This window comes from Lacerta agilis, chromosome 7 (assembly GCF_009819535.1).
Source record: "Lacerta agilis isolate rLacAgi1 chromosome 7, rLacAgi1.pri, whole genome shotgun sequence".
In the NCBI taxonomy this organism is placed as follows: domain Eukaryota; kingdom Metazoa; phylum Chordata; class Lepidosauria; order Squamata; family Lacertidae; genus Lacerta; species Lacerta agilis.
Genome location: NC_046318.1, coordinates 54419701 through 54436530, shown reverse-complemented (window position 1 = coordinate 54436530; position 16830 = coordinate 54419701). Strand labels below are relative to the sequence as shown.

General features: G+C 41.5%; 1 protein-coding gene across 2 annotated transcripts in view; it reads left to right on the top strand.

The window, feature by feature from the left end:
- Nucleotides 1-1659: 1659 nt before the first annotated feature.
- SLCO5A1 (solute carrier organic anion transporter family member 5A1) overlaps nt 1660-16830 on the top strand; it is a 53187-nt gene continuing 38016 nt past the window's right edge. For both annotated transcript variants that reach the window (XM_033155361.1, XM_033155363.1), the window contains exons 1-2: nt 1660-1858; nt 3537-4997. In XM_033155361.1, the coding sequence (XP_033011252.1) occupies nt 4031-4997 (967 nt within the window). In that variant the 5' untranslated portion in view covers nt 1660-1858; nt 3537-4030. The remainder of the gene's footprint in view (nt 1859-3536; nt 4998-16830) is intronic.

Genomic DNA, 16830 nt, shown 5'->3' with positions numbered 1-16830 from the left:
CGGGCAACAGGAACTCACCCCGTTGCGGGGATTCGAACCGCCGACCTTCTGATCAGCAAGCCCTAGGCTCTGTGGTTTAACCCACATCGCCAACCGTGTCCCAAAATTTTTTTCCTAGGTAAATATAAAAAAGATAAATTGTAATATGCCTTTTGTTAATATATGATAGCATGTGCTGTCCTCAATGTCTGCTGTCTTATTTAAGTTTGTATTATTTTGTATTTATTATACATATAGCAGCGCCCACCTGGATGTTCTGAAATGTTGTAGAAGTTGTGAGCACAACTTTTGGTATAATATGTAATTAGAAAGCTGTTGAAGTGGAATGGGGTCAAAATCAAAATAAATACGATTTGTGGCTAAATGTGTGGAGAGGTGTGCACAGCACACGGTTCAGGTTCTTGATGGCAATTTTAGTCTGAAAGTGCATGACTATTGTTGCATGGCAGGCACAAGACAATTTGTTGTCTGATGCAAAGGAAAAGATTGATTTCCCTTATGCATTCCTTGTATAGAAAGAAGCTGGCTGGATTGGCAGTTGAATCTTAATCCAACACTGGTAGTGAGACAGTGTACCTGAGGTGGCTGTCTCACTTTGCCTAAATGGTACCGGTAGGAATGGCCCTGCTAAAGTGACAGTCAGTTCTATTTGGATTAGCATGTTATAGCCTTGAGTGGAAATGGTCTGCAGGTGCACGACAAACCAATTTACTGCAGCAACAGCCCACATCTTTCCCATGCCAGGATGGGAAACTCTCTGAGAAAGTATGCCACCTTGTGCTCCCTGAATGAAAGGCAAGCTTTAATTGTAATAAATAAAAAATGATACCGCTCAAAGGAAAGTTATGGCTTGAGAGCTTTCAGCATTTAGATAACTCACATTGATAGGTAATCTTGTCAGTTAAAATAGCTAAACAAATTAGCTATTTTGTTGTGTCATAATCTGTTCCCTCGGGACCTTTTTTGGTTCATCGCAGGTAAAAATACTTTTTTTTCATTCTCCAGGTGCTTTTAAGGGAAATCTGCTGTTGGTGCATTGTTCCCACACCCTTTAAAACGCCCCCCCCCCCTTAAAAGAAAATATCTTTGTGGCCTTATCCTGGTGTGCTGTCTCAGGTGCGCAGGAACTGGATTTTATATTATATTCGTAAATTGATTTTGCTGTCTACTTAATGTATGTATTAATTATTATTACGGCTGCTCCTACTAACTGTAAAACAGAACCGCTCTACCCTTAGCGAGTTTACTTTGAAGGGACTCCCGTCACATTCAACGGGTTTCCCCCTTAGCGTGCATTCTGGGATGGATTTTTTTATTTTACTGGAACAAGCCCACTTCAACTGAAGGGCGGCGAGGGGATTTCGGCTCCGAGGAGAATGCTGGTGTGTTGTGCGTGCCATGGAATCTTCTATTGGGAGGGCTCTCTTTTCTTTGGCCCCTTCCGGCGGGAGTTCCTCTCGGCGGCGGAGAGCGGCGGTTCTTCGCCAGCCCCGCGGCTCCCTTTCTTGACTCCAGGGAAGCCAATCTGCGTCCCTCTAGGAAAGGCAGGAGCAGGTGGATCAACACAGCCGCTGGGAGACGTTTCTCCTCACAAAGGAGAGGGGAGGGGACGGAGTGCGCCTGCGCGCTCCACGCGGCCTCGCTCCTAGAGACGGCGGGGGGGGGCGAAGAGGAAACTCCGCATTGAGTGTCAGGCCGGGTGAGGAAGGGAGTTCAAGGGGAGACACTCGGGAGTCGCTACCTACAGGCGGGAGCCACCCAGCTAGAGCCGGGGCTGCTGGCTTTCTGCCCTTTCTCCCGCCTCCCCCCCCCACCGCTTTCCCTCCCGGCTTCCCACGGATACGAGCCAGCGAGCTGTGTGAGTAATAGGCTATTTCTTCATCTCGGAAGGGTGCTGTTGGATGGTTGGGAGGGATGCCGTGCATTATAATCCCTTCGCGCTTCTCTCTCTCTCTCTCTCTCTCTCTCCCTCCCCCCGCTTGATTTCCCACCCTTCCCCTGTTCCTTCGCGGGTTCCCTTTAACTTCTTCCCTATTAGCTTCCTCGAGGCTTAAAGTTTTGGACTCGGCGTTGCACGGAGCGAGCCCACACAGCTGGAAAGGAGACAAAAGCGGGTGGGAGAGGCGGAGGGTGGACACAGAGGCATCTCTTCCACCTGGGCACCACCGCTAAGTGACCAGCTTTGTTTCCGTAGGGGAATCTCTGAAGTCGGTTCACAGGGATGGGGTAATAGTATGGGATGTAGTAGGGAGAACTTGTGGAAATAGGAAGTCATCTAAGGTGACAGTCCTATGCGCGTTTAACTGCCAATGAACTCAGCGGGACTTGCTTCAGAGGGTGCGGGTTTAGAATTGGTCTGAAAGTCCTGAAGTTTCAGAGATTAAAATATGTTACAGACAGGCACAGGCTGGCATGTGCAAACTGGCTTCTAGATCTTTGGGAAGGCAGTGTGCATGCCGCGTGCATGGAACTTAATGTGCAGGCTGCTGCATGGCAGCGGCAGCTGTCTAGTTAAACGGATTCCCTGCGCCTCCCCTGCCTTTTGATTTTGATACCCCCCCCCCCCATGTAGCGATGCCTTTATATTTTAGCACAAAGCCCAGGCAAACGCTCACAAAGCCAAGCACGGAGCTTTATAAATGTTACTCTTCCAGATGGAGATGCAGATGGGCACTTTTTTTCTGGCCAAACACACGGATGCATGTGGATGTGTGGATCATTCTGTACCCTAAGACTGCCTGTGTGAGTGTGTTTTGAGCATGAAGATGTGCATGCAATTGCAATTGCTTGCCATTACTGTACTGTGTACCAGTGACATACAAATAATGCTTGTCTTGTATGTTGATATTGGAATGGCACATGTCTGTTAGATATGTATTGAGATTTTCTTTATTTCCTGTGCCTATTTTTTTCCTTGTCTTTCGGAGAGCCTCCTGTGAAACTCCAGTCTTTGTTATCAGGAGCCCAAGGAAGCAAAATGGATGAGGTGCAGACAGTCTCTGATGCCTTGCTATTTGTAATTGAATATTTATTCCAGTATATTTATTTTTAGCCATGAAAATAAAGGAGTTAGTATGTTGACATTTGCTATTGCATCGGAGTAAATAAAAGGGCTATAGTTTCTGCATAAGGACACTTATGTGTTATGCATGTGATTCTTTTATAAATATCTCTTTTTACAAAGGGTAGGCTGGTGAGGTGGGGAAAGGAATTACTGAAATGAACCTGATTTTGCCTTCATATATTTTTTAGGGATAATTTTTTGTTGTGTTGATGCTATATCCACTTCTCATTTATTAAAATGAATGTCATATCGATAGGCTGTTACTGCTTCTGATTGTAGTGGAGGGCAAGAATATTCCAGCCATCTGCTTTTATTGTTCAGGGGAGAGTGCCTGATAATAGAGATTGCTGTGTCCTTTTCTAGCCCCAGGGAACAGCAGCTGGGAACTACTGCTGGGTGAAGCAGGACAAAAGCAGCATACTGACCTTCTTTATTTGATCTCTTTCTCTCTCTCTCTCTTTCTGCCTTACAGATTGGCAGATTTACCACCAGGAGTCTTTAAACTGGAGACAGGGAGAGGACATCCTTCAAATCCATATCCTGGTGGCCGATGATGAAGGCATTCAAGGACTCTTTCCCAGAGCTGCTAGGCTTCTCTAAGAGCTCTGGCACTTTGCTGCTAAACGTGTCCAATTAATCCACGTGGGAATGTGCTTGCAGAGGGGGAGAGGCCCAGTCCGATCTGTTTATAGCTCAGCTGCTGGCAGGGGGGGACAGGTCCTTAAGCAGTACTAAGAAGGATGGAGCCACAAAAGAATCTGCTGGGCACGTGCTCTGATGCACTGATTTGACAGTGTTGGATTGTAGACTCCCTTATTCCAGAGTGGCTGTGGCTGTGGCTGATGTTGAAAGCCACAGTGCATGCTTGCATGCTCATGGGATGAAAAGACAGCATTGATTTTCAACAAGATTATGCATCTGATTGGAAAGTGGTAACTCTCAGTCCAAACTGGGCTTGTGATCAGCATGATTTTGTCAGGGATAACAAAGCAGCAGAAGTACCAGCGCCCAAATTCTCTTGGGGGACAGCAGCCAGAAAAGCCAGATGAGAGCTTCAGGTCCAAGAGCTTGCCGGTTCTGAATGGATCTGTTCCACCGATTAACACCTCACAAAGTGCTCTCATTACAGCCAAAAGGAACTTACAGAGCTTCGAGGGGGGTTCTGATCAGAGATGTGGCCTTGACCCTGACACATTAGCACATCGCAGCAATGTTGCTGCTGCTGCTACTGTTTCTTCCAGGACTATGTTCTCTTTTACAGCTTCCAGCTTTTCAAGAATTGGGAGTTTTGCTGAAAGAACAGGCTGCAATAACTCTGCCAGCATTAGTAAAGGGGTTTCACCAGCTTCTACACTGCTGGCAATCCCAGGTAGAAAATTTCTCAATGTAGTATTGATAGATTCTAGGTTCTTCCTGGTGTGCATGTGCTTCCTGACTTTCATCCAGTCCCTTATGGTCTCTGGCTATCTGAGCAGTGTTATCACCACCATTGAAAGGAGGTACAGTCTGAAAAGTTCTGAGTCTGGGCTGCTGGTCAGCTGTTTTGATATTGGCAGCCTGGTGGTAGTGGTTTTCATCAGTTACTTTGGGGGACGAGGACGAAGGCCTCTGTGGCTTGCTGTCGGTGGATTATTTATTGCACTTGGGGCTGCCATGTTTTCTTTACCTCATTTCATCTCTCCACCATATCAGATCCAGGAATTGAACTCTTCTGTCTCTAATGACGGCTTGTGCATGACTGGCAATAACTCCAAAGACCATGCGGAGTCGCCAGAGTGTTTCAGGGATTCAGGTGGAAAGGACCACTCACTCTATGTAGCTTTATTTATTTGTGCCCAAATTCTCATTGGCATGGGCTCCACACCCATCTACACCTTGGGACCAACCTACTTGGATGACAATGTCAAGAAAGAAAACTCATCACTCTACCTAGGTAAGATGGCTGTGTGTAAAAACAGATGTGTGTTGAAGGGGATCACCTCCCACATTAAAAAAGCCCCAGAAGACAGTCAGCAGGGGTATTGGCTCTGCATTTAAATTTACTAGCATTTATGTAGTGTAAATATTGCATTTAATGTTCCATAAGACCTCAGACTTTGGCAGCTGTTACCAGCTCTTCTGAGAACTTTGCTTCATTGGTTCATGGTTTGTATTTTCATCCACAATGAAGTACTTTTTCAAGTAGTAATTGGGAGAGATTTAATTAGGTAGTTGATTTTTCAGTTGAAATCTGAGGTATGTGAACATGCTTCAGTTTCAGTGGGTTGGTTGGCTAGCATTCATCTGTCTCGGAAGACAATGGAAGAGTGTGCCTTTGGGGGTGAAGCCAAACCATCGGAGAGTTAAAGCACCTGCTGATCAATACACGAGAGACATGCTTTGTTGCAGCGGCGGCAGATGAAGGTGTCCGGTTGTGTTGATGCAGATGTACCAATGGCATTTCTTCTTTACATGTGATTTTTTAAAATATAGGTCCAGATTTAACAAACGTAGCACACTAGTGGAAGCCCATTAGCACACTAGGGCTTTCCCTTTATGCCTCCCTCAAAGCAATTCTGGAAGGTCAGTAGTACCCCAGAACAGCACGCAAGGGAAGATAGGGGGAATTGTTTCATCTGCCAAGGAGAAATGTTTGCGCTGATGGATCGGCTAGAAGAGAGTAACCTTGAATTCTTCCCTCAGTGACCAGGTTGTTACGGTGTGTTGAGGTTTGCTTTTTATAATGCCTGATAAATAGTTCAATCCACTTAGGTCAGTGTTTTTCAACCTAAATACAACCGCAGATGTATTTAGATTTCTACACCCATCATTCTCAGCCATCTTAGCCGATGGTCAGGGATGATGGGAGTTGTAGTCCAACAATATCTAGGAACCCAACATCCACAGGAATGATGTTGGGGCCCAGGATACCAAAGATTATTGAAAGCAATGATGACAAAGTCCCATTATACAATATATACAAATTTCCTGCAGAAACAAGGGTGCCTTAGTGCCATCAGCTCCGAGAGCTGAAAATGGCTAGAGGTTACAGAATCTAGTTATTTTATGCATACCTGACATTATGCTTACTTACCTCAGCCAGCATTTCACCAAAAATAGACCTTTGGCTGTGTAATGCTCTGTAATTATACAAATGTACTTCGTAGGAAAAATTAATAAGATACTTAAATTTCAAAAACTACTTTTTTGACTGAAAATCAGATTGTATCAGCAACATTTGAAGGCTGACACAAGGCTGAAATTCATCCTCCAAACTGAAAACTAAATCAGAGATCAAATGTTGAAATTTAGATTTTACGACTTGGGTTTTTTGATACCTTAATGCAATATTTTTCTTCTTAAAATTAGGGAGTTGATTATTTCTCCTTGCAACTTGGTGTACTTTGAATTCATTTAAGTATGCATGGTAGATTATATCAGTGAAATAATTTACAGTTACCTGAAACTACAGTTTAGTTGTCCGTTTTTAACAGTACCACTATGGTACTAATGTATGCATGGGCAATCCACTAAACTTTCTTACTCTTTGTCATACCGGCTCCTACAGACTCTACTGTGCTTGTAATAGCTCACTCTACTACAAGTAACTGATTTTAGTACAAGCTGATGCTTCCAGGTTCTTCTGCTTAGTCTGATTAGAGTTCACTTTTCTGTAAGTTATAAGGTCAGTTCAAAAATACTGGTAGCAGTTTAGTCTTTTCCATGTTACAGCTAGGTTCCCTGATTCTTTTGCTTATTTTCAAAAAAATATCATTGGTGAAGGTGGTATGCCTTCACTTTTTTTTTTTAAAGCTTAAGAAAGCAAATTGTTTTATGTAATTTTAAAGAGAGCAGAAATTCTTGAAGAGACTGGTAATGCATGCATATTACAATTTTTTCTAAAAATTATGGTTGCACCATATAAATGAAAAAATGTCATACCCCTATGGGTCATAATGTTTTTTTTTGGCAAAGGAACATTCATTATCTTGTAAGTTCCTCAAACTTTGTTATAGTCAAGTGGCAGTAAACAGAAGGTGGACTGTGTTTTCTCCTCCTTTTTCTAGACAGTACTTCCCTAGTTCCTCATTGTTGGTTCCAACATTTTTGTTGGACTACATTCCTACCATTCTTGTCAATTGGTCATGCTGGCTGGGGCTTATGTGCTGGAATCCAACAACATTTGAAGGGCCACTGGTACACCATTCCTGGTCTAGTAGAACTAGTAGCCTTTTTCCTAGACTGTATTGGTTAAATATTATGACATTGTACTCTTGGGAGCTTCACAGATATGCTTCCCATGAGAAGGAAATTGAATTTTGAAATATGAAAAGCTTATGGTTAACATCAGTTCACTATTTTCAGAGAAAATTACACAAACTCAATACTGTCCTGCATTATGTAACTCCCATTGATTCTTACTAGATGTGTATGGGGTGCACAAGATTGCAGCCACTGAGAAAATTACTAAATTATAATGCAAAATCAGTGTTTTAGTATGGAAAGAATAATTATCTAAATATTATTGCCTCCCAACCATTGTTTAGTCATTTTTGCTTTCCAACAGTTGTTCCACAGGAGAATAAAATATTAGTAATTTTAAGAGTGTTTACTGTTTTGGGAGATGTTATTATTGAGCATTTAATAGTGCAGTCCTTGACATGTCTACTTGGAAGTAACTGCCACTGAGTTCAATGTGACTTATTAGTTGGTAAGTGAGGCTAGGATTGCAGCCTTATGCAACGAAACTACTGCTCTATAAAGGGAAGTGTCACAGATTTGTTGAATATACTTGTTCTTCTTTAAGAATGTTAACTGAAAGAGAATCAGTAGACTGAAGCAAAATCCTGATAAGACAGAAGCGATTTTGATAGGAAATCCAGGCATTTCCAGTTTTGCTATTCTAGATGGGTTCTTATTTGCTGTATTAGAGAAGCCTTGTCTTCTTAGGTTGGTTCTAGACCCAGATTACTACTAAAGAAACTCAGTTGTTTTGGGAATAATTTATTTTGTCAGCTCCGTCCAAAGCACCATATGGTTTTCTTGAAAACAAGAATTTTTGTCACTGTGATCCAGGGTGTCCAGATGCAACAGAAGAAAGGGTTCTGCACTTTTAATAAATGCACAGAAGAGAAAAATTCAGCAGGTGTCTGTGGACATGCAAGCTGCACCTACTGAAATCCCCTCTGCTGCATAGCAAAGATGCAGAAGCCCTGTTCTCTTTTGCATCAGGACACCCTTCTGTGACCTGTGCTCATAAAACACTCAGAACTGAGTGCTCTACCAGGGACAGCCATTTGAAGATGCAGCTGGTGCAGATTGCTGCAACCTATCTTCTTCCAGATGGCACTAATAGCACGTAAAGCCAGTATTGCAGCAATAGCACTAATGTTCAAGCCCAGATCAAATATATTGTTTGTAACTGATTATTTTGATGGAAAGGCAGGGTAGAAAAATAAACTGGTCCTAACCTTGTTAAGCCTTCCACAGACTTGAGAACTGTAACTGTATCAGCAAGTTCTGCCCCCCCCCCAATGAATCTACTTCCTTGCTTGTTTGGAGGAAGCATTGCTCAAAGCTCTTGTGTTTCCCCCCCATCACTAGGCAGTTGATTCAGCATGGTAGAATGTGGCCCATTCCAAAGTGTGTGTCCTAAGTACACTTTTCCAATGGATTTTCAAAACGAATAGAGTGGTACCTCGGGTTAAGAACTTAATTCGTTCTGGAGGTCCGTTCTTAACCTGAAACTGTTCTTAACCTGAAGCACCACTTTAGCTAATGGGGCCTCCCGCTGCCGCCGTGCTGCCACCACCGCGCGATTTCTGTTCTCAACCTGAAGCAAAGTTCTTAACCTAAGGTACTATTTCTGGGTTAGCGGAGTCTGTAACCTGAAGCATCTGTAACCCGAGGTACCACTGTAGAAGGTTTGTTTATTCTATCTGGTTTCTTAGACGATTCCAGCATATTTGTTTCCTTTTAGGAATTGCAATGCTGCTCATCAGTAAAAGCATTTTAGAATAGCAATATAAAAACGTTATAAACATTTAATAGAAATAATCAAGAAAATAACAGATCAAAAAGCAGCACTAAAACGCTTCCATCAAGTTTAGAAATCCATCCAATATTAAAACTTGGGGAAATAAAAAAGAATGCCAGGCAAGCCTCTCTCTCTCTCTCTCTCTCTCTCTCTCTCTCTCTCTCTGTGTGTGTGTGTGTGAGAGAGAGAGAGAGAGAATTCCCTAAGCAGAATACAGTACCACAACAGAGAAGCCCTTCTCTAGTTATCTCCTGCCTCATTACCTGGAAGAGGGCCTCGAAAGAAGATCTTTGTGCATGGGCAAGTTGGTGTGGGAGAAGATGGCTCCCCAGCCATTCAGGTCCTAAGCTGGGTAGGACTTTATGTACCAGCAATCTGTATTATGCTTAGAAATTGATTTGGTAAGCACTGGTGAGATGTATTTCCAATGACCATTTCTGGTTCGTGGCTGCATTTTGAGCTACCTGCCATTTGTGACCAGTTTTTAAAGGCAGCCTGGATTGAAGTAGTCTAGGCCAAAAGTTACCGGAGCATGGACAGCCATGATCAAATTGCCTCTAAGAGGGCTTGCAGCTGATGTATCTGCCTCAGCTAGTGAAAGGGTGCTCTGTGTGCCACTGAAACTATATGGGCTTCCAGCAACCAGGCTGGATCAATGAGCATCCCCAGACTGTGAGCCTCAATCTTCAGCAGAAATGCAGTGCCCTTCAGAACAGGTTGAGTATCACCTCCCTGGACAGAGAAATCACCTATTATAAAGTACCTCCATTTTGTCAGTACTGATCTTCATTTGCTTGGCCTATATCCAGTCCATTACTGATTCCAAGCATTGATTCAGCACTTTAATTGCCTCACCTGAATCAGATGTAACAGAATGGTCGAAAGGAATGGTAGAACTGAATTTAATATGTGTATTGATGATACAAAACTGGAAATCAGTGGGTGTTCTCATTCAGTGGTTTCATGTAACTGTTAAAAAATACTAAGAGACAAGATGGAATCCTATTGGAGTCTCTCAGTACCACCTTCTGGAATTGGCTTTTTGGATATGAATGGGAATGCTATGCTTCCAGCTCCAAGTCCGGAGAGCCTGGCTACAAAAACAAACCATCCACCTGGATGATCAGTGCAGTTTCTATGCAGAAACTGAGCTTAAAACCAGGCTGAAATGGATCCAGATAGTGCTCTGGTTCACATAGAATATTAAGCCAACATTTGGCTTAGCGTGAACAAGGAAGCATGCTGGTGCACATCTGGAAAATCATGACTGCTTTGCTTCTTGCTGCTGTTGTGCTACTGAGAACTAAGCCATAGTTTGGTTTAGCATTACATACTAATCCAGGTTTGTGGTTTGTCTTGCTCCAAAGGATGACCTATAACCTAGGTTTGACAAACTTGAAAGGAAACCCACTGAGGCTATCAGTGCAACCCTAATCGTATCCAGGGCTGAAACTAGGCTTTCTGTCACCTGGTTTAAGGACTCAGTTTGGCAGCCCACCCCCCAGATATATGTTTGCGTACACACACAAACACACACCTCAACACATTTATTTGTAAAGGACAAAAAATATTCACTTTTTCATCTTTCTCTCTGGCTGAAGCCCAGGGAGGCTGGGAGTCTCAATGGCGCCCCTCTGGAGGCTTCACCCAGGGCAGAAACCCTAGCAGATCCCCCCCCTAGATACACCTCTGCCATATCTACTAAAAAAGGGAGTCATTTTGAATTCAGTGGGTCTTATTACCAAATAAGTGCAGTTATGATTGCAGCCTAAGCCAACTTTTAGTCCAGCCACACAGAATCATTATATGTGATTGAGGCTGCATGTGGTTGCAGTGCTTTTTGGAGCCAGAGGATCTGGTGCTGGTGTTTCATCATGTGATCTGAAAAACTAATTTGAGAAGCAGATTAACACCTTCCTTTAGCTATCAATCAAGCAGAAATGTATTTTTGAAATTAAATTGGCTTGAGTTCACAAAGTTGAGAAAGCATAATGTAAAGCTGTTCACAAGAGATGCTACACCTAGAGAACCAAGCCCATCCGCCTTTTTCCTCCTCTGGGAGAGGATGCAAGGAAAGGTGATCATCCAGTCAGCCTCATGGGCATTTCCAGTAAAGATAAGATTAAAATAAAATAATGCACAACAACTTCTGAAACATTGCTACTTCTATTAGCTTTATCTCAGGCACTGAAATCCAGCTTAATTTTTTAAAAAAGTATTTCCATATTTCTCAGAGGTATTGCGTTTGGTAACTCTCCAGAGAAAAGGAACTCCACCTCTTTGTGGCAGTATAAGATCTAGAAACTTCACTATTTGGAGAGTGTAAGGTCTGAAATCCATATCTGTAAAATTCAGTGCTTGGAATATGTATATGATTAATCTTTAGGGTCTTGAAATTTCATAATTAAGGACTAGGGTTTGTTATCCCTTCTTTTCCCTCCAACCTTCCTCATACTTGAAAAGCACCTCTATCTGGCTGATTGATTTCAACAGGCCTCAAAGTTGAAAGCTGCTCAGGCAGTTGGAACGTGAGAATAATCTCTGCTCTAAATGGATTAGTCAAATGAGCAGAGGGCAGGTGAGGCAGCCAAGGGCACATGAAAAATGGCATTCATCTTACATGCCATGCTGCCTTATTTTCCAAGTTGCTAAAAGGTAGGGGTCCCATCCTCCAACATACATGTGTGAGGGCAAAGCTGTGAGACTCGCATGGCCAAGTCAGAAATACCCTCAAAAATTACAAGGATTATGCATCTGACTTTGTGCCTGTACCTGTAGGCAGAAAGGAATAGACTTCCTGGCTCATTCAAAAATAAAAATGTAACTCAGTTTTTGAATGGGGAGTACAGAGTTTCTGCAATGTATTCCCAGTGAAGACTTTTGCATTTTGTACTTTAATCACAGAATTTAAACTTATTTCTCTAGACCATTTCCCCAGAACTTCACAACTCCTTTTCTTTGAAAAAACATGCTTTGATACACAGTGACTTGAAAGTTTTGCATCACTGTAGACTTTGGTCCCCCAAAATGTTTTAAGAGCTGCCTGTTACTATACAGTAGTAATCCTGATTTTACAAAACTCACCTTATATAGATGTCGGAGCTATTTTATTTATTTTCCATGTTAATCCAGCTCAGTGGGTTGAGTGGCAACGTCATATCCTCTTAAGTGCAGGCATGCAAGCTCAGGCGGGACAGCTGTTTTGACATTCCTGACTGGGTGTCTTGCTCTTAGAAAGTGCATTTGATGCTTATACATAATCTCTTGGCTGTCTGCATCCCAGTCCATCTGTCAGGATGGCACTGTGCCAATTTACAAGGTAAAGTGTCTTTTTTAGTCAGGCTAAGGTGCCAAGCAATTATACGTTTAGCAAGATAAGTCTGCAAAGTCCTGTGGTTTTTGCATCTCTTCTCCTCTCTCTCTGTCTGCAGTGACCGTGAATGAGTCAATCCCCTTATTGCTTGACACAGTAGCAATTTAAAAAATGCCCCGATATAAGTAGTATTAGTGAGAGAAGGGATGCTTTGAACTTTATTTACAGAAAAGAATGGCACAATTTAAAATCTCAGAACTTCAATCCCTGATAAATAACGTAATGTCTGATGTATGGAACTTGTTCACATTCAGTTCTGACTACTTCAGTGAACTCTGATCACAGAGATAAGATCTGTATCTTCGATATGGATATTGTTCCATAAGTGGAGATTCAGAGAATTGTTTAAAAATCACATGGTTCAGTTGTGCTGGTGATGATAAGCAGGTCTAGCCCTGTTAAATTGCTGGATGAGAGGCTGACTGAGGACCATATATGAGCCACAATAACAGAGTATACATGTAATAAATATGAAAGATGTACCAATATTTCTCATTCTGATTGTAAGCCTTGTAGTGTCAAATGTGCACTGACGGCAGTGTGTCTTTTCTGCAGTTTAGAAGGAGATACCAAATCCTATTATAAATGTGATGAGCATTAGGTAGTTGGATCTGCAAGGCCACAATTAAGCTGCAGAAATAGCCCACAACCCCTTTCCTTTCCCCTTTCCCCTCCACTATTCTTCTGGCTCCTCTTTTACACACACATCCCCGCCGAATTTTATTTTCCTCAATAGGAATTGTTGCTGTTGACTTACATAAAGTAAATGATTCACTTGGACTATTATTTGGGCTGGAAGTAAATTTACATGCTCTCTCCAATGACTACAGGCATGGATAATCAAGGCAACCTCTCTCTGCCTAGCTTCTTGTTTGGTTCTGTTTTTTGATTATGCAAAGGTGTGGCAGAACGTTGGGAACTAAGTAGCTCACTTTTATTGTTTTGAGTTGCCTTTTAGGCCCATTAAGTAGAAATGTGGATAAATGCATATAAACACATAAATAAAATTACTCACACTTTTTTGATAGGACTGAGGAGGAGTTAGGAACTTGCTCAAGCCATTAATTGCTGAAGTTGGCACTGATTTCAGGTTTCTCAGGCTAAAGAGACACAAGTGCTCCAGTATTCCATGAATGAAGTCTATGGGTTTTGTGTGTGCTTAGAACTGAGTGAAGATAGATGTAGGCTAGAACTTTTAAATGGGTGTGGAGGACCAGGTGGCTTCCTGCATTGTGTTAACTGGAGAGCCACTCTGGGCTGTGCAGTGGGCTAATTGCACATGCACATTGCACACACACTGCTTTTGTGTAGCCCATTTTGGGAGGTATTTGAATGATACTGCACTGAGGGACCTGAGGAAGCTTTAAAATGTTGGCAGTAGTACAGCCAAGGACTGGCTAGCTTTTAATGGACATGTGCCCAGTACATAGCAGTTCAAGGCCATCAGCAATGTCATCTGGCCCTGTTGGCACCCTTATGAAAACAATAATTTTAGGGTTTGACAGTGATGAAAGGCAAGCAGGACATCTGTGAGGAAATGAGTGTATTGGGAGCTTTTGGCCTCCAGTTCCAGCCTGACTGGAATAAACAGCAAGGTGGGAATGCATAGAATAAGAGGATGAATCTTATTCCAAAAATGGAAAATTTACCTTTTCCATGTTGTATTTTTGCCTGCAAATAAAATATGCTAGCTTGGGGAAGGGCTGGAACTCACTGGCAGAGCACAGACTTTGCGAGCAAATGGCCACAGTTTAAATCCTTGGTGTTTCCAAGTAGGGTTTAGAGAGACTTCTACCTGAAACCCTGGAGACCCATTGCCAGTTTGTGTTGACAAAATAGTCTGTCTTGGTATAATACAGCTTAGTATGTTTTTATAATGGTGGAAGTACTCAGACATGTGGTTCCCTACTGGCAGTCCGAAGTGATACAGATTGAGAAGGGCTGTACCACGCATTGCTTCTGCCTGGTTGAGATGGATTGTCCAACTGGCTTAGCAAGAGGGGTGGTTATTTTAAGAAACTGATACTTGGTAAATGAGCTATGGGATATTACCACCCTTTAAAAACTGAAACGGCATATTCATTTGTCTGCTAATCAAGTAAAGTATTTATATATTCCTTGGTGTGATACAGTATGGTTCAGCTGATTAGTCATTTGATGATATCTTTTTGACCAGCCAAATACTGGTTAAATATTTTGAAAGCATCAACTTTATTCAAGTAACATTTTTCTGTCAACATTTTTGTTGTTGGAACAAATATACATTAATCATCAACAGCTCTGATATGTGACTTACAGAAACAAGTCAGTTAACTGTTATGAAATGATAAAATTCATTTTAAAATTGTAATGAATCTTAACTTTTTACAATGTTATGTAAGTAAATGTGAATGATTCACAGAAGAGTTCTTCTTTTTTACTTTTATACTGGAATACTAAGGTACCGGTAATTTTGTATAGAAAGAGATGCATAAAATAAATTTTAAAAACAAGTCAGAACTGGAAGGTTCCATAAATTTTAGGATGCGTTATGTATCATGGTGGTGATGGTAAAAAATAGTAGAACAGATTCCAATTACAATGTACAATTTGATGTTTTAGCATCACTGATATGAAAATTATTATTATTTATTAAATTTGTATACTCCCCTTTGCCCAAAGACCACAGGGCAGTTCACAACATAAAAATACAAAATGTGAACATAGCATACATAATGTGACAGAAGGAACAGATGGTGGCAATGGTGTCACAGTCTGGTGTTCTATGTCAGCTGTCATCTATTGCATGGTTTGCGCTGATTTGTCTTATGCATGCTGCCAAGGTAATCCTCTCTGTAAGGCAAGCAGTAACAGAGCACAAATAAGTGCTAAGAGTTCAGAGTTCTTTTTTTTTTTTTTTAAAAAAAAGAGAATGGAAAGGTTACATATTTATTTTAAAGTATTTCTGATGCTTCAAAAATTGCTTCCAAATTGATTGCTACATTACAAAAATTAGAACAAAAGACAAAATATGAAGTGCAACATACTAATATAGACCATAAATAAAAATACATATTAGAATACTTCATATTTTTTACATAATCTGTGGCATTTTCTCTCACAGATTATCACTTCTTAAACTTAATAACTTATTCCTCTCTTCTTTAATTGGAGCTCTTCAAGTATCTCTGCATTTTTGTGTCCCTAATGGCTCATGATGTTCGTGAACTGAAGGCAATAGCTTTTGCAAAGCCCCCTTAGAATTTCAGTTCCAATGGCCTTGTAGAAAACCAACACACAGTCTTGTGGCACCTTACACTTTAAACACTTACATTTGGATAGCTGTTTTGAAATGTGGGATAAAAATAATTTAAATAAGGATGTTTCGAGAAAATAATATTTCCCTCTCGGCCCCACTCATCTCACAGTGTGTTTGTTGTGGGGGAGGAAGGGAAAGGAGAATGTTAGCTGCTTTGAGACTCCTTCAGGTAGTGATAAAGAGGGATATCAAATCCAAACTCTTCTTCTTCTTCTTGTGGTTAATGCTAGTACAATTTTGTGGCCATTGAACATGATCTACTTCCCATGTGTCAACAAAAATAAGTTTCTGCTAACTCATGTCCTCAGGGAAAGGCAGAGAAGAAGCCTCAAGAACAATGCTTAATCATATTATACTGTACCAGTTTTGCATCGGCAGCAGTTTGGGGGGTCAGTTTAAAGTGCTAGTTCTACTCTTTAAAGTCCTATATGATTTGGGGTAGATTATTTGAAGGACTTCATACACGAGGGGTGTGGGACCTGTGGTCCTCCAGAAGTTGTTGGACTACAACTCCCTTCATCCCTGATCATTAGCCTTCCTGGCTGGGGTTGATGGAAGCCGGAGTCTGACAACATCTGAAGGGCCACAGGTTCCCCATCCCTGGCCTACAACCACAAGGGTCTGCCTTTGGCCCTAATAAGTTTGCTTGAATAACATGCAAATTGAGGTTTTGTACACCACTTGCCCAAACAACTGTAATTTAGTGGTATACAAATTGTTGAAATAAAAACAGGTAAGTAAATAATTAAATAATAAAGCTCACATTTGCTTATGCAGGTCTGTAGCATCCCACTATTTCAAAATGTTGCTTCCAGATTCCTGACACAAGTAGTGGTGTAATTATTAGGAATTTCAGTGGACTTAGAAGTGTAATCCAAGGAACAATGAAGGAATATAAGAAGCTGTTCTTTGAGGCCCCTTCTGACTATAATTCTGTGATAGGAATAGCTTTGCAGGCCATTTTAATTAATAGACTGCTTTAGCAGTTGCTGAAGATATGTAAAAATGTACATTAGGCAATTTTAAAGTGTGAATATAGAGGGCAAATATCTGGTTTCTTCTATCAGGCATGTACAATA